This window comes from Oncorhynchus gorbuscha, linkage group LG02, assembly GCF_021184085.1.
Source record: "Oncorhynchus gorbuscha isolate QuinsamMale2020 ecotype Even-year linkage group LG02, OgorEven_v1.0, whole genome shotgun sequence".
In the NCBI taxonomy this organism is placed as follows: domain Eukaryota; kingdom Metazoa; phylum Chordata; class Actinopteri; order Salmoniformes; family Salmonidae; genus Oncorhynchus; species Oncorhynchus gorbuscha.
In genome coordinates, this window is record NC_060174.1 from 30,211,070 (window position 1) to 30,228,278 (window position 17,209).

At 45.9% G+C, this 17,209-nt stretch overlaps 1 protein-coding gene across 2 annotated transcripts in view; it reads right to left on the reverse strand.

Annotated features, from left to right (window-relative positions):
- Positions 1-211: 211 nt before the first annotated feature.
- Positions 212-17,209, reverse strand: part of hydin (HYDIN axonemal central pair apparatus protein) — a 74,337-nt gene continuing 57,339 nt past the window's right edge. For both annotated transcript variants that reach the window (XM_046307270.1, XM_046307262.1), the window contains exons 47-85: positions 16,920-17,129; positions 16,177-16,373; positions 15,918-16,100; positions 14,796-14,915; positions 14,530-14,689; positions 14,154-14,326; positions 13,789-13,987; positions 13,574-13,673; positions 13,317-13,416; positions 13,037-13,205; positions 12,693-12,934; positions 12,466-12,574; positions 12,116-12,320; positions 11,764-11,999; positions 11,511-11,662; positions 11,076-11,271; positions 10,890-10,998; positions 10,537-10,770; positions 10,069-10,430; positions 9,673-9,833; positions 9,472-9,566; positions 9,136-9,349; positions 8,800-9,021; positions 8,586-8,712; positions 8,252-8,417; positions 7,948-8,095; positions 7,586-7,796; positions 7,172-7,393; positions 6,887-7,056; positions 6,452-6,650; positions 6,200-6,358; positions 5,718-5,998; positions 3,091-3,310; positions 2,736-2,948; positions 2,338-2,501; positions 2,059-2,209; positions 1,630-1,860; positions 1,282-1,506; positions 212-1,040 (exon numbers count right to left, since the gene is read on the reverse strand). In XM_046307270.1, coding sequence (XP_046163226.1) covers positions 531-1,040; positions 1,282-1,506; positions 1,630-1,860; positions 2,059-2,209; positions 2,338-2,501; positions 2,736-2,948; positions 3,091-3,310; positions 5,718-5,998; positions 6,200-6,358; positions 6,452-6,650; positions 6,887-7,056; positions 7,172-7,393; positions 7,586-7,796; positions 7,948-8,095; positions 8,252-8,417; positions 8,586-8,712; positions 8,800-9,021; positions 9,136-9,349; positions 9,472-9,566; positions 9,673-9,833; positions 10,069-10,430; positions 10,537-10,770; positions 10,890-10,998; positions 11,076-11,271; positions 11,511-11,662; positions 11,764-11,999; positions 12,116-12,320; positions 12,466-12,574; positions 12,693-12,934; positions 13,037-13,205; positions 13,317-13,416; positions 13,574-13,673; positions 13,789-13,987; positions 14,154-14,326; positions 14,530-14,689; positions 14,796-14,915; positions 15,918-16,100; positions 16,177-16,373; positions 16,920-17,129 — 7,545 coding nt within the window. In that variant the 3' untranslated portion in view covers positions 212-530. The remainder of the gene's footprint in view (positions 1,041-1,281; positions 1,507-1,629; positions 1,861-2,058; positions 2,210-2,337; positions 2,502-2,735; positions 2,949-3,090; positions 3,311-5,717; positions 5,999-6,199; positions 6,359-6,451; positions 6,651-6,886; positions 7,057-7,171; positions 7,394-7,585; positions 7,797-7,947; positions 8,096-8,251; positions 8,418-8,585; positions 8,713-8,799; positions 9,022-9,135; positions 9,350-9,471; positions 9,567-9,672; positions 9,834-10,068; positions 10,431-10,536; positions 10,771-10,889; positions 10,999-11,075; positions 11,272-11,510; positions 11,663-11,763; positions 12,000-12,115; positions 12,321-12,465; positions 12,575-12,692; positions 12,935-13,036; positions 13,206-13,316; positions 13,417-13,573; positions 13,674-13,788; positions 13,988-14,153; positions 14,327-14,529; positions 14,690-14,795; positions 14,916-15,917; positions 16,101-16,176; positions 16,374-16,919; positions 17,130-17,209) is intronic.

A 17,209-nucleotide genomic window follows, 5' to 3' on the forward strand; every position in this document is an offset into this window, starting at 1 on the left:
ACTGCTGTTTATGCAAATCGAAACTCTTTTTATATTTCATGCATCTTGAACACCCACCCATCCTGTTCCCACAAATGAATGTAGGAAGTCACCGGTGCTGACACATAATGATTGCTATTTGGAGGAGTAAGTGCTCTCCCTAGTGGCTCTGAGAGGGACATGATCTAGAAGAGATAAAATCCAACAGAGCTGATACGATAGACCATTTCTGCTATAAATATATTTATTATTTACTCTCAAAATGTATAAAACTCCTAAGGCTTTATAAATAGGACAACAACACATTCTTATTTGTAAAATCAACAACTAAATGTGATTACTGTAGCCTACTGATTTAAAACACATTCAACAAATATGATTCTGTGCTAAAAGTACAAATGTAAGTGCAACAGAAGAAAAACACCCATCTATATGACATTTATTAGCTTGACATTTGCTTAAAACTATATCAGTGTGGAGTAAACATATTGTAGTATCAACCACATTGTGCATTGGACTGTAGATACTGTATAGAAGAGGTTCACCCTCCTCTAGGTGGTCTTGTCCCTCTGGGCCAGCTCAGGGCAGTAGCCCTTCAGGTAGAAGACCCAGGAGATGCTCTGGCCGTGGCCCTCGGAGCGCGGGCTGGAGATGGTCAGCTTACCACTGCAGGGCCCTCGGGAGCCAGGGGGAGGCCCCTCGAACATAACAAGAATGTTGTGGGTCTTCTTGGACCGGATGGTCTCCACGCCCTTCACAGTGAAGGATGGGCTGTCCACCTGGAAGGAGAAGGCTGTGGTCTGGACAAACACATTCTTAAAGGGGATGGACACGCTGGATCCGGCGCGGATGGTGAAGGGGCCCTGGGCTTTGGGAGGGGTGCAGCACCCAAAGAGAGGGAACATGTATTCTCCTCCAAACCCTGAGGAGAGGGTGAGCATGCCATGGACCTCTCCCAACTGACAGGGCTCAAAGTAAACCTCCAGGCTGATGTCTGTGCCTGCCTGGTAGCCAGCTGCAGCGTTGATGTTCTTCTCCACAATGAAGTCAGGACTGTCCGTCTAAGAGAGATATCATATCATCAGAGACATCATTTTATGATCATGCATTCCCCGAGATAATGAATTAAATCTATAATGGAAATGCTATAGCTTGTATTGTCCAACGTCTACAAGATATTCTATAAAAAGTACAATTTGTAGAGAAAGGCAGTAAGACAACAGATTTCCAGGTAACAGTGGTCATCAAGCATGAGCAGTGTGCTTGGACGTGTGGGTAAATGATTGCAGGTGGATCCAGTACCTTGCAGGCATACTCTGCCTTGACGCGGGAGTAGTTGGTAAACTTGGCAGAGACGGAGTGTCCGCTGCCCAGCGGAGCACGGAAGTAGAGCGGTTTCTCATGCGACGCTGGCAGGGCTTTCAGCAACAGCTCATAGTGGAAGTAACCCAACTCTCCATTATGAAGAATGAGACGAGCAGTGGATTCGCCCGCACGCAGAGGCTGGTACTCAAATGAAAGAGTGGCCTGCGATTTAAATAAAACCAAACGAAAATGGAACAATCAAGCATTGGTTAGATACAGTGAATATGCTTAGGAAAAGCAGTCATAGTCAAGATAATAGATGAAGTCAGGTGCATGTAGACCCACCTTGGAGAGTGCAGGCGTAGAGAGCTGTGGAGGCACACTGACGTCTGGGCTGCGGCACTCAGCACTGAAGAACAGGCTAATGGGGAGGGGGTTCTCCACCCTGACAGAGGCAGAGGCTGTCTGGCGCACCGGAGTCACCATTTCTATGGTGCTGATGACACCCGGCGCTGTGGCCTTGAAGTTCAGGTAGTAGAACAGGTACTCCCCTGTAGACTCATTACGGAATGTCACCTGGAGGGCAGGGAGTAGAGGACAGGACACATATGGTTAAATACAAAGTCAACTTGGAAAACAGCTGCCTTTGGCATTCTTCATCTATGTGTAGGTAGCAGGGTAGAGTAATGATCTGGGTTTTGCAATCTAAACATACAGTACCTGAAGATAGATAGCATTCTCCTGTATGCATTTATAATGTAGATCTCCACTCACCTTGGCGTTGTACTGGCCCTCCTTGTAGGTGAAGAAGGAGACCTTGTAGTCCCTCTTGGCCAGAGCTGGTACATCCAGATAGTCCAGGCCCTTCAGCGACACAGTGCTGTCTGGCCTCTCTGGCTTCATGATCTCCACTACAGCACGGAACCTGCACACAGAACAGCTTAACACTGGCAGCTAACAAAATTGTGGCAACGTATTAGGAGTGTAGTGTGACAGTGGTAGAATCAGTAAGAATCAGATAGACGTCCTGCTAAAGTAGTAGAATGGTGGTACCTCTGAGGTTTGGAGAGCCAGTTCTGGACGGGAACCATCTCAGTGTACTGGGTCTTGGAGGGCATCTCGTGGGTGATGGTGGCTACAGCCTTGGGGGCCTCAGCAGTGCCATGCAGAGTGTAGAGCATGCCTGTCCCATCTGGAAAGGAGAAAAATACAGAGCCCTGGAAGAGGCACAGGAGGACAGTAGGGTCAAGCAACAGAGACAAATCACAGGATGCATCTATACTACATAATGCAATAATATGCTGTATCATATGAACATACTAAAACTAAAACTAAAATATGTTAATTGTCGGCAACAATAATAATTTGCCATCCTATTCAAGGTTCTTCACACTACAAATATGCTCAGTCTGTTCTAGAGCCAAGAAAGCGCTGCAGTGAAAGTGTCTCACCAGGTGCTTCTTGCCATCGGCGGTCGTGACCATGGGTTTGTATGTGATCTCGTAGGCCTTGTTCTGCTGGTAGGGCTCGATGATGAGGGAGGGAGGGCCACTCCAGTGCTCCCCCTCCATCACAGGCTTCAGAGTCCAGCGCTGGTTGGTGCGGTTGGATAGGGTCAGTGACTGGATGTGCTGACAGCGCACCTGACACACAAAATGCAACACCTGTGAAGAATGAGACGGGTAGAGAAAGGGGAACAAGCAATAGGGAACAATCATTATTAAACACAGGTCTCATTTTCTATGCAGGTTTTGGGTTTATATTGTGCACATGCGTTGTATTAAAGAGATTTCCAAGCAGCCATACCTCTTTGGTGACCGGGGGTAGGATACAGGAGCCTGCCAGGGTGAGTTTGATGGGCTTGGCTCCTTCTATAGAGCAGGGCAGGTCATCATATCTCAGCTCATGGCTCAGCTCCACAGGGGAAAAGGTCACCTCAAAAGGCACCTCCATGCCGGGGCAGATGTAGCCTTCTACAGGAGTGATGGAGAAGTCTCTGCCAAACCTCTTCATTTCCCACTGGAACCTGACACAGTCACAAGGATGGATACATCAATACAACGGATGCTAGATAATGGCCATTATTACCTATTGTATAAGTATGTAGCAGTAACATAGCATACGTTTACATTTTTATGACCATCAATAATAGGTGAGCATACAGTATCTAATAAAGTATTCAACTTTATCATTGACTGACATCGGTTCAATTATTTGAATTCCATATTTTTCGGGGGTTTCTGAGCTCAATGCGCAGTTTCTCTACAGAAATCAGATCAAGCCCCAACTGTGTGATGTAATATGGCGTTGAAGTTTCAAACAGGCCAATATTCTACATAGTTTAGTGCAGAAAACGTGGTAATTAACTACATAATCCATTACGTGCCTACTTGTCCGGTCTGTGTGGGCCCAGAGATGGAGAGATGAGAGAAAAACGTGCGCTCGAGAGGGATAGAGAGCAGTTGCCTCGCAAGGTACACTACATGACCAAAAGTATGTGGACACCTGCTCGTCGAACATCTCATTCCAAAATCATGGGCATTAATATGGAGATGGTCACCAGTTTGCTGCTATAACAACCTCCGCTCTTCTGGGAAGGCTTTCCACTAGATGTTGGAACTTTGCTTCTGGGACTTGCTTCCATTCAGCCACAAGAGCATAAGTGAGGTCGTGCACTGATGTTGGAAGATTAAGCCTGGCTCGCAGTCGGCGTTTCAATTCATCCCAAAGGTGTTCGATGGGGTTGAGGTCAGGGCTCTGTGCAGTTCCTGATTCATCACTCCAGAGAACGAGTTTCCACTGCTCCAGAGTCCAACGGCGGCGAGCTTTACACCATTCCATCCGACACTTGGCATTGCACATGGTCATCTTAGGCTTGTGTGCGGCAGCTCGGCCATGGAAACCCATTTCATGAAGCTCCCAAAGAACAGTTCTTGTGCTGACGTTGTTTTCAGAGGCAGCTTGGAAATCGGTAGTAAGTGTTGCAACTGAGGACAGACTCATTTTACGCACTACGCACTTCAGCACTCGCCGGTCTGGTTCTGTGAGCTTGTGTGGCCTACTACTTCGCGGCTGAGCTGTTGTTGCTTCTAGATGTTTCCACTTCACAATAACAGCCCTTACAGTTGACCGGGGCACCTCTAGCAGGGCAGAAATTTGACGAACTGACTTGTTGGAAAGGTGGCATTGAGCTCTTCAGTAAGGCCATTCTACTGCCAATGTTTGTCTATGGAGATTGCATGTCTGTGTGCTCGATTTTATACACCTGTCAGAAAGGGGTGTGGCCTAAAATAGCTAAATTCACTCATTTAAAGGGGTGTCCACATACTTTTGTATATATAGTGTATCTCTACCTGAAAATACATGATCTAACTGATTGATAGTTGGTATTCAGCAGTCATATACACTGAGTATACCATTAGTAACACATTCTTAATATTGAGTTGCATTCTCCCATTTGCCCTCGTCAGGGCATGGACTCTACAAGGTGTCGAAAGCATTCCACAGGGATGCTGGCCCATGTTGTGCGTGAAAAACCATCAGCGTTGCAGTTCTTGACACAAACTGTTGTGGTTAGCATCTACTACCTTACCCAATTTAAAGGTACTTAAATCTTTTGTCTTGCCCGTTCACCCTCTGAATGGCACATATATTTGCTCCCGAGTGGCGCAGCAGTCTAAGGCACTGCATCTCAGTGCTAGAGGCGTCCCACCAGGCCCTGGTTTGATTCCAGGCTGTATCACAACTGGCCGTGATTGGGAGTCCCGTAGGGCGGCACACAATTGGCCCAGTGTCCTTAGGGTTTGGCCAGGGTAGGCCGTCATTGTATATAAGAATTTGTTCTTAACTGACTTGCCTAGTTAAATAAAGGTTAAATAAAAATAAAATAAATATACGCAATCCATATCTCAATTGTCTCAAGGCTTAAAAATCCTTCTTTAACCTGTCTCCTCCCCTTCATTTACACTGATTGAAGTGGATTTAACAAGTGACATCAATAAGGGATCATAACTTTCACCTGGATTCACCTGGTCAGTCTATGTAATGGAAACAGCAGGTGTTCTTCATGTTTTATAAGTATGCCTTATTTACTTAGAAGAATTGTTAAAATAGTGATGTCAGACAGCATAGAAAGAAGCTCTAGAGATGACTTAGAATGAAATAATAAAGTCATCAAATAAAACAAATGTAATATACACAACTGAAATATTTTATTAAAGTAAAGTAATGTGAATAAATGATGGTTATTAAGTGATAAGCAGTCACTACGATCATGGGACACATTTTTGTAATGCTGTGTTGTTACAGAATTCAACCCAGATAGTGCATAGTGCAAAACTAAAAAGAATAAACCGTGATTGTTTTTTAATAATTGAATCGAAACTGAATGAACCTCAAAAAGCACTAATCACTCAGTATTAATGTCAGGCTACCTGGCTCCGATGTCTCCAGTGTTCTGCATGATGATGCGTCTTGTGACCTTGCAGCGCTGAGCCACAGCTCCAAAGGGCAGGTAGTCCTGGTCCAGCTTGACCTCCACTCCCTGACAGCAGCCCTTCAGTACCAGCAGGGGGCGAACCGTGCCCAGACACTCAAACTGCAGCTCTGACGTGAAGGGAGCCATGCGCTGCCTGGGAGAGAACAGCACCTCCACCAGACAGCGGCCCCCAAACGGCTTCAGGGTCACCTCACCTGGCGGGTTCACTGACAGCACCTACGGTACAGGAGAGGAACACGTCTCATCACACTCACATCTAGAATGGCAACCCCATGAAAAGGAACAGTCTTTTTGGCTCCACTGTGTTCTCTTTATCGATTAATTCTGAGCAAAATATACATTAATCTAGCAACTGTACTATTGTGTGTCAGTGAGAGGGAATAGTGTCAGTGGTGTGGAGGTGGCTGTGAGGCGTACCCTGGAGTCCAGCAGAGTGTGTACAGTAGAGCTGAGTAGCAGGGAGAAAGTTAGAGAGGAGTGGCTGTTGTTCACCAGGGGAATCACCCTCCTGATCTTCTGACCAATCTGCAGAGCCCCCAGATTCACCAGCTTGTGTCTGGGGTCCTCAAAGTCAACCTGGTAGCAGGAAGTTCACAGGGGAGGTATGCATAAAGACACACACAAGCATGAACACACACACACGCAAGCTCCCACACACGCACTCCTCACCTTCATCTCAATGCCTTGACCTAGGATCTCGACCATCTGCTTGGCACAGTCATTGATCTCGAAGACCACTCTTTCATGGTAGCGCATGGCCTCCCGTGGGTAAAAGGTGATGGGCACCTCCATGGACCCACCAGGGGGCAGCACCTCTGGCTGGAAGCCCACCTCCAGGAATGGGGTGTTGGAGAACTGACAATCTAGACTGGAGAGGACAATAACCTGCTATGGCAGCTCCCTCAATGAGAAACACTGATATATAAAGTATGCCTTTCCCTGTAAGTGCAGTGAGGCCTTTTTCATTACATTTCATTTAGGTAGTTTGAGAGGAAATTAAATGGTCTGACAGCGAGCCTGATAATGGAAAAATGCTGTTTTGTTTAGGTTTTGAAGTTGTCGCTCAAACACAGGCAAAGTGCCAGACAATTGGTCAGCTGGTACCTGATCCCTCTCTCTCCCTTGTTGCTTATGATCAGTGTATGTGTGGCTGGCACCATCCCTGCACAGTAGATAAAGCTCATTCCAAAGTTGTGTTTCGAGAAGGAGAAATCCAGGCCAGGGGCAACCGCTGAACCCAGGATGGAGCAGCTGAACACAGGCCCGTTCTTAATCTGAAGAGAAGTGAGAGAGAGAAAGAGAGACGGAATCATTCATAGATTGGAATCATACACACAGTAGATATAAGGAGGAAAAGGGAGAGCAATGATGCTAAGATGAGATGCTCACCTTGATGTTGAGGCCCACGTCTTTGAGCACACACTTCTGCAGGGGGAAGAATGTGACAATACAGCGGCTTTGTCTGCCCACCTCAACACTCCCCTTGTCTGTGTCCACCTTTAGGTGGCGCTGCATCTCCGCCGAGCCCCATAACTCATACTGAACATCCAGACTGAACTTCCCCAGGTTGGACACTAAGAAGGTACACAATGTTGTATCACTGAGCTCCACCTGAACAAGGACAAAAAGCAAAAGGAAGAGAACAAAATGTAATTATAAAACTCAAACAGGGCAAAGGGGAGAAAAAGGACCTCTGAATTTGCAAGAGTTTTGTACTTCACACAACAAAGGCTTATAAGGGGAGTTCGGTGTATAATTAGCCTTTCTGTCTGAGTCTTAAGCTTTGAAGTGGACATTTCTCACTTGTTTGAAGTCCACCTGATGATAAGAGTTGCCTGGAGACAGCTCGGTGACGCCTCCCTCGGTGCTCTCACACTGCACACAGGCATTCATGCTGTAACCCTCTGCCTTGATGTTCATATTGAGGGGCTGGACCTTCCCCTTCACCTGGACCAGCAGGTTAAAGGTCACCACTCCATCTTGTGTCGGGGTGAAAGACACAAACACAGGGAACCTGCAAGACACCAGGAGAGAGAGGATGTTTTGTGTCAAGGGTATCACTCTGACAATATAGTTACTATAACTACAGACAGTCCCTCTTAGGCTGATACACCATTCTATTAAATTAGATTCAGGTGTATCACCAATGAAGTTGAGTTACACACCTGTCTTTAGGTGGCACCACCCCCTCCATGGGCTCCAGCTGCAGGCTGTCCAGGAAGGCCTCTGAGTAACGGGACGTTTCCTTAATGAAGAACTGAAAGGGCTGATTCTCTCCATTCAGCAGATACACTGTTTGGTGAGCCTTGTGTCCTACAGAGACATATTCACAGAAACATGTTGTCACAACAAATGTTCACAGGTTAAGACTGATGTTGTGTTTAGGATAATGTTATTAAGAATTATCTCATATGATAATGATTCTAGTGCAGTGGGTATTTTCTATCTTAGTTGCTTTATTGCACTTACCCACTAGCAGGTTTCCCAGGTTAAGATGGGCATGGTCCATGTAGACAACAGGCTCACTAGCTGTTCCAACGAGCAGGAAGGGCACAGACAGGTTCTGATCTGGGATCAGGAAGGTCCAGAATGACTCCACTGTATCTGGCTCCTGGGCCTGGAACTCAAAAGATACCTGCAGCGGGAAGAATTAGAGATTTTACAGCTGACATTTTCTCCCAGTAAAATAGTAAAACAGCAGAGAACAGGGTTCGCTGGAGCTGCACGAAAAGCAGTAAGAGTAGCTGACATTTTATCAGTGATCAAGGACCTCAAAGTGAAGCACAATATATACATGCCATACCTCTACTTTTTTCCCAGGCTGAATGGAGTTATTGGGTGTGAGACATTGGAAAGGGGAGGCACCTGCATCCTCACATCTCCAGATAAAGGAGTAAGGCTTGTTGGTGGGGTTTACAATGCTGAACTGCCTGTATGGGGGGAAAAGATACAATGAAATATACTATTCAAAAGTAGTAAACATGTTTTTGGCTTGAGTGATCAAGCTTACAACCCACCTAAGGATGGAGGAGCCAATGCCCACAGATCTGAACTCTATGACCCTAGTGTTGGGGTCCAGGGGGGCCCTGGGCAGGGCCCCATGAGGACCACGCAGTTCTGGGTTACGTCTGTTTCCACTGATGTAGTCTGAGTCCTCCAGGTGGAAGTGGCAGTAGGGCAGTAAACTGCGACCACACACCACCATGGTGGGGCTCTGCTCATCTTTCAGGTTTGGGATGCTGTCATAAAACACACACATAAATACAATATTTGAGATGATGAAAGTGCGAAAGCACACATCAAAAATTCACTCCGCCTTGATTTGTAAGTGTGTCTATGTTCCTAATCCTGACCTGCAGACCAGCCTGGCCTCACACTCTGCTACCTCGAAGGGGGAGAACTTGATCCTGAAGGTCTGGGTGGCTCCAGGGCTGATGATACCCACACTGGGCTCCACGGAGAAGGGTGGCAGGTCTGGGTCACCCAGCATCAGGCATGACACGCTCTCCAAAGAGCTGGCAGGTCTCACCCCTAATCTACTGCTCTGACAGGAGCGAGGTCTAACGTCTGGAAATATAGAGCACAGATCATGTCAGTTACAAGGTCTGCTGATATACAGTACATACAGTATATTGATAGCATATTTTTACATTTTCCCTCAAAACCAGAAGACAGTGTCTGAAAGTTACCTCCATGATCAAAGTTGACACCTTTTCCATATCTGTCCATTAGGACCTGCCATGAGTACTCCAGCTTCACACTGCCTTTGTTCACCATCTGGAGCCTGCACACCATGGGACATGATGAAAATTAGAGGAACTAAAATGACATAATTTGTATTTCTGACTTACATATGAAAGGCACAGAAACCCAAATAGACATTAACTTACTGGAACATTCTGGTCTGATAGAGCAGTGTGTCCTTGAAGCGGATGGTCTCTGTGTTGCAGGTGAATTTAGCATAATCACACACAGCACTGATGCGCAGCTCCGTCTCCCTGAATGACTTCTCTACTACAGAATGGACTGGCTCTGTGTCTGTCTCAATCACCTGGGGACAGACAGGACACACACAATTTAATATTGAGCTCTCTATCAGTGTTTAAATTGAATTGCCTCTCATTCCTTCATGGGTCATTATACACATAAATACAGTGCAAGTAAAGCTTCTGGATAAATAAAATGTGTTTCCATTTGATAAATAAAAAAAAGATCATGAAAGATTCTGCTTTATCCCAGCTGTTTTATGACTGGGCGGTCAGTCACAGATATTTGGGTGACTTCACCTTCTTCTTTGTAGGCTGTTGACTGCCCACTTGTTTTCCAGAGTCGACCCACTTGACGGTCCTGAGGCGGTCGTCCCAGTCTGGGACCTGGTCCACTGGCTGCTGGAACACCACTCTGCACAGCTTACACTTCACAGGCTGGGCGATCAGCACCACGGGCTGCTCTGAACAGAAGGTCACGGTCACCTCCTTGGCACAGCCTGCATGGAGGTGGCCAACCTGGGGGGAGAAGGAGACTTGGGGGCCATCGGCGGGCCACTCGAACCTCAGCACGTTATTGCTGCTCAGGTTGGTCATGGTGAAGGTCTCCTGGTAGGGCCTGGACACGTCACAGTCTCCAAAGAACAGCAGGTCCCCCTTACCTGGGTACAAAATACAAGGAAGGGACACATATTCAACTAAGGGCCTGAAGTAATGGAAAACATGCACACCTTTGCTGTATCATTCTAAAAAGCTTTGAGGCCTTACCATCTGGTGAGTACTCCTTTTGCTGAGCCTTGCTGTTGATGTTGTCCAGGGAGATAACATCATGGTAGCCCTCCCCCAGCAGCCGCACCACTGTCTCCTCATACTGGTTGTCCACCACTAGGAGGCGCATGTTGGCCTCGAAGCTCTGAGCCACCACGGGATTAAACTCCACCTCAAACTCCGCCTGCTGACCGCCTAACAGCACCAACGAGGCAGTGTGTGACATCTGTCTCTCTAAGGGGAGAGGAAGGATGGATAGGATGAACTTCACGGTTGAAACAATCGTACTATACAGTGTCTCTACACAGTGTCTCTGCTGGTTTTCTCATGGACCAGTTGTATACTGTACCAACCTGTCCCGACCTCTGCATCTATCTGTGATGAGGAGATGTTGCTGCAGATGGTGTTGGGAGCAGCTCTCAAAGTGAACACCCCCATCTTATCCAGAAGATCAATGTGAATCTGCAAAGCAGTCAAATAATGCCAATGTATAAACAGCACTGTTCCAAAAACGTAATATAAACAGAGGATGTTCTCACCTGAGCGGGTACATTGACATCATTCTTTAGCACCAGGGGCAGGGTCTGGGCCCGGCCCACCAGCAGCCGTTTGAACTGCAGCAGAGGGTGTCCACGGCTGGTCCTCAGGACTGGTCTCAGAATAGTCACACTGGGCAGATTGCCATCACCCATCAGATCAAACACCAACACCTTGGACTTGGCCATGGGTTGCAGACTAGGAAATACAGGAGAGTGAATGATGAGAGAAAAGTTTACCCACATACACACACACACACACACACACACACACACACACACACACACACACACACACACACACACACACACACACACACACACACACACACACACACACACACACACACACACACACACACACACACACACACACACACACACACACACACACACACACGCACACGCACACACACACACACAAACGGAGGTTTGTACCTGGTAGCTCCCTCCAGGGTGGCCTCAAACACAGCATGGTAGGTCTGCATGGTCTGAGGGGCGAAGGTGATGATGGCAAAGGCATGAGAGTGACTGGGTATAGAAAGCCTGCCAGGCGTCAACTCAAACACCTCCGTGCTACGCACTGATATCTGTAACAGACAAACAGTCACTGTTCGCCCTGCTGCCTTACAGCCTACAAACAAAATCAATCTCTGTTTCATAAACATGTTCATCAGAAAACCACCCATACCTTCGTAAGGACAGGTTTAACTGCGAGGCTCAGCTCGCAGGGCACCTTGCCGTTGTTGGTGAGGCGGAAGCGGGCTTTGGCCGGGCGACCCACCAGAACATTATTGAAAACAAATTTGTTCTCATCCTGGATATAGATGCCCATGGAATCACGGAATTGCTCACAGTACAACATGGTGCTGGTCTTGCAGATACGGTGCTCCTCAAAAATAGAGGCAATGTCTTTGTATGCAATCCCTGTAGAAAAAAACAGACATTTGGAAAGTGAGTCCCAATTTCGACATAAGCACTCAGGGCCAGGGGTAACGTTACATCACATTTCCTTCTCAACCATTGCTAACTCATATACACACCTGACATGCAGACTTCAGCTACAAGCCGGTAGGGGATACCGCCTGGATTGTCTGAGGGGTCTCGGTCAGTGATGTCCAGGGCCAGGCACTCCTGCCAGCGTCCTGCCTGCTCTGCCACACAGTCTACCGTGACCACCTGATGAGCGCCCGGCGCCAGGGTACCAAAACCAGGCACCAATGAGAACACGCCCATGGTGAAACGGGCCTGCACACCGGGGAAGAGAGGGAGGCATGGGGATGGGGCAGTGGCGGATTATGGATCCATATTCAAATGTTTATCTTCATTAAGGTCATTTACATCTGCTGAAGTTAGTTTCTAGGTATGTTGTAATACGAGGAGGAACTCTTACCAGAGTGGACATGCCCATGTCCTTCTGGATGGATTCAGTTCGCCGCACTTTGTTTCCAGTGAGGGGTTTAGCAGAGTGGTTCTCACGTGATGTTCTCTTCCCCACAATGCTGCAGTGAGACATAAAGAGGCATTCCATGACTTTGGGTTATACAGAGAAAGTGCTAAAATAGAGGAAGTATTAGGAGTGAGATACAGTAAGATTAGAGTTCATAGTGGTGGTCATACCCTCTCCTCTGGGCAGGCTGTGGCAGGTCTTTACACATCCTGCTGATGTTGAAGCGGATCTCAAAGTCTCCTTTGTTCTCTATGGTGAAGGTTTGTGTCTTGCGGCAGCCGTAGACTAGTGGGCCAAAGTTAATGTCACTGGAGGGCATGATGTTGTATTTCGAGAAGAGGGACTGGACTGAAACTTTGATGGGAATGATGGCAATGGTCTCTCCACCCTCTGCAATATTTGGCTCAATCACCTTTGAGAAAAAGCAGACACCTGTAAGGCACCAGTGGATACTGAGACTGAAACAGCACACTACTGAAACTCTTCACAAGTTTTATTGGTTGAGTCTACTAACTTGACAGCGCAGAATTGGTTGCTCTCGGATGGACACCTCCTTGTTGTGGCGGAACACAAACTGGACGCATGTGGGCCGGTCGTTGGGGTTGAGGGAGCCCTTCTGTGGGGTGATAGTGAAGATCTGGTTCAGGTCTGGCACGGATGGGTCTGTGGCCTCCAGGATAAACCTGGGATAGTGGAGGCAAAGGGAGGGCTGGTGGATAATGTGCTTAATATGGTAAAAAAAATGACATGATTAGCAGTTAGCTTTAGGATAGTGTATGTTTATTGATACTCACTTGAAAGCTATCTCATATTTGCCCTTGTTTTTCATGTTCACAGAAAGCTTGACCTCCTCAGATACTTTGATGGTTCCAAAGTCTAGACCGCCGTCAGCCCCTAAAAAACAAACACACGTATGGTAGATCAAGGGAAACACCATTAATTTCCCTTTCACAAACAGGAAAAGGAATTCATCCAAATCAAAGGGAGCTGGTAAAATGATGCATGTGTGAAAGAAACAAGCGTATCTGTCTGTGAGAACTCCTGTAAAGACCTTTAGGGAAGGTGATGTCCAGAGCCACGTCGTAGGCCTCAGCAAGGATCTGAATGTTCTCTGTATGGACAATACCCAGGATGTTCTCCACATCGGACACCTAACACACTCAGCAACACACAGACAGAAAGTCACACAACAACAATATGAGATAAACAGGAATAATGCAACATAATGATACCAATCATCAAATTAATTATCACCCAGTACTGTACCTCGAGGCGAATGGCTCTCTTCAGGTTTATGGGCTTCATGGCTCTGAAATGCATCTGCAAGCAGAACTCAGAGTGTGGCAGGATGATGCCCTGGTCCTGAGACACACTGAACTCATCCCCCAGCACCTCCAGCCCACTCAGCCTCCAGGCTGCAGGGAGCAGCGTGTTGTTACGCAGGCAGAGATTCCTTGTGTCCTTCCTGAGATTCACAACCAGCACAGGGAGAATGGAGTATAGTGGCGAAAGGAAAATCAACAGAAAACTACCATGACAAAAACAAATTCCTCTACTTTGAAACTGACACGTTAAAAAGCACGACAGTAGTTCTGTACAATGTGGACTACAGCATTAATTAATTCCCTGACCTGTGCAGTAGAATCTTATCAAAATGCAGCTGCTTGCGTTCGATCTCGAGCTCGGGCCGGACCCCGCGACAGGAGAAGCGGAAGATGGCTGGCTCTGGGTTCTCTTTAATACAGCACACCACACTGTCCTCTATCTGCCCCGGGCTCGTAGGGTATGCCCACACTGTCAGCTCCTGCAAGGGCACAACATGGACAAGTGGTACTCTGTGATTACCATACAAAGTCTCATAATAAAATGTGGTTATTACAGTTGTATACTGATAACATGAAAAATGTATAGATGTGAAACTGTTTATTGATAATATTAGTGACAATGACACCTTCCTGGTATGTTTGACTACATTCAACTATGTTATGAGTAGTTCTGATTGGCTACTTGTCTCTCGTTGGGCTTGAGGGTCATGTTGGGAGGGTCCAATAGGTAGGTGGTAGCCTTGGTGTCATGCTGGAAGCAGAAGTGAATCTCAGCATCCAGTGGGGAGTTATTGTGTATCACCAGCCTTTCCATGTTCTCTGGATACTTCCTCTCTTTATACCTATGGCGCAGACAGGTAACACACAGACATACATCACACATGTTGTCCTCTATGGAGTTACAGTGAATAAACTCACAGAGTAGGTAGTGGAAAATAATCCTCTTACCTATCTCTGGTCTTCCCACAGAGCAGCGGGCCAAATTCATAGAGACCAGAGCGGATGATGTAGGTCTTCTGCAGAACCTCATCAGACTGAAGGACCCTCTTACTGTGGGCAAACACCATCCTGGGAGAGACCAAATGACACACACTCAACACATCATTTACAGTGATAATAAAACATATATATCTATAATAAAACTTAGAACAGCTCTGACAAAATTCAGTTAAAGGCCCAGCGCAGTCAAAAATGTGATTTTCATGTGTTTTATATATATATATATATATATATATATATATATATATATATATATATATTTACACACAATGAGGTTGGAATAATACTGTGAAATTGTGAAAATTATGATAATTCCCTTTTAGTGTAAGAGCTGTTTGAAAAGACAGCCTGAAATTTCAGCATGTTTCAGTGGGATGGAGTTTTGGAGTCTGGTGACATCACCAGGCAGTAAATTAGCTAATAGACCAATAAGAAAGAGAGTTCCAAACCTCTCTGCCAATAACAACTAGTTTTCCATTTTACCCTCCCACTCAGACCACTCCCAGACAGTCCTAGCAAAATTATTATGTGAGAAATTGATCTTTGCTAAGCTATTTTTGTTTCTTTTTGACCATTTTAATTGAAAACTATCACAGTAAGATACTTAATTGTTACTCTGGCATTTTTGTTATTGAGATAAAAACAGCTGCATTGGAAAAGCTGCAATATGTAACTTTTTGGGTGACCTTACCAAATTCACATAGACATGTGTGTTATAGATCTCTCATTCTAATTGAAAGCAAGTCTAAGAAGTGCTAGATCTTTTCTATGTGTGCTATTTCTATGCTCCCCATTCTTAAGATTAGGTTTTTAGTCTTTTACTGTCGGTTTTGTACACCAGCTTCAAACATCTGAAAATACAATATTTTTGGTTTATGGAAAATATATTTCACACCGGTTTAGATAGTAAAATGATTCTCTATACTATACTTGCTTGTTTTGTCACATAAACTGAAATTAGGCTAACTATTAGCAACCAGGAAATGGGGCAACTTCTGCATAGTGCATCTTTAAGTATAGAAATTGGTTCTATTTCACAAATGTCTTCTAGAAACAAATAACAATACTCACTTTACATCTTTGTTGATGGATGGATATGCACAGATGCCCCTACAGTACATTTGGTACCGTCTCTTTGTACCCAACAACTCAAAGTTCAGTGTTTGGTCAAACTTGCCAGGCAATTGGGAGTGGAACCAGATCTTCAGCGTCACCTCTCCATTGGGTGGGACATTCCAGCGGAATGTGGTGAGCCTATAGAAAACAACACATTTAAGTCACATTTATGCACATTAGTGTATATTCTTATGTAGTGTATAGATGATCTCACCGCTGGTTGCGGTCCTGCTGGGACTCCTGTTGGCATTGCTCAGTGTCAGATAAGGGAGTCACAGCGTTGAGAGGAGGGGAGCGAGAGTCATTGGACCTGGCCCCCTTTTTGGCTGGGGTGCGTCTCTTGTCTTTCTGACTCTCTCTGCCTGTGTCTGCCTTCTTCGCCCGTCCTTTGGTAGGGGTCACCACTTCTTCCTGTAAGACCCATTCAGTTAGACCCGACTATGATGAATAGCTTCATTAATTAAACCAAGAGAGGCTGCAGTGGCTCGCAGGTCTGTGTACCCACATCCATACCCACATACAAATTTGTGAGCAAAACATTTAAGCAGTTTTAGAGTTAATTTCCTGCAATTCTACACATTCTTCCATGGGGCGTAGAGAAGATTCAGCAATTTTATAACACATTTCTTGCAATTCTACACATTCTGCCATAGGGTGGAGAGAAATGTTTGCTGTTTTTAATATGATATCTAAGTGAGAACAACTGCTGATGCACAACCAAATTCTGAAATTGCACCTTGTGTATTCTACTATTCTAACTCTCAACAGTAAGTTGAGATCCCTACTGAGTTTGGCCACCAGTTGTCCATCCCTGCTCTTGACATAGTGTTATTACTGTATCATCAATGGTGTTTTTTAAAGTGAGCAAGAAGTTTTAAAAAATAAACGAGTGAATATGGTGGCAATAGTGGTTTGATGTGTGAGGTTATGCTATTTTCCATGGAGGACCAATTATACCTTGACTGAGCCTTGAGCTTCAGCCTCCATGTCTGTATCCTTCTTCTCCCCTGTTGGATCCTCTGGAACTGAGGGCACCATGAAGGTGAAGCAACTAGTGATCTGCTGTGCACTGGGCACAGGCCTCTTCTTAGGGTAGGGGATGACAGAGAAGATAGTGGAGGGGGGGATAGGAGGGCCCTTGGGTCCCAGCCCTAAACCATCCAACACCTGAGGATCAGAGTAAGTTGACATCATGTAAAGCTTTTTTATCAAAGATCATCATAGGGATAAAATATAAAATGAAGGGA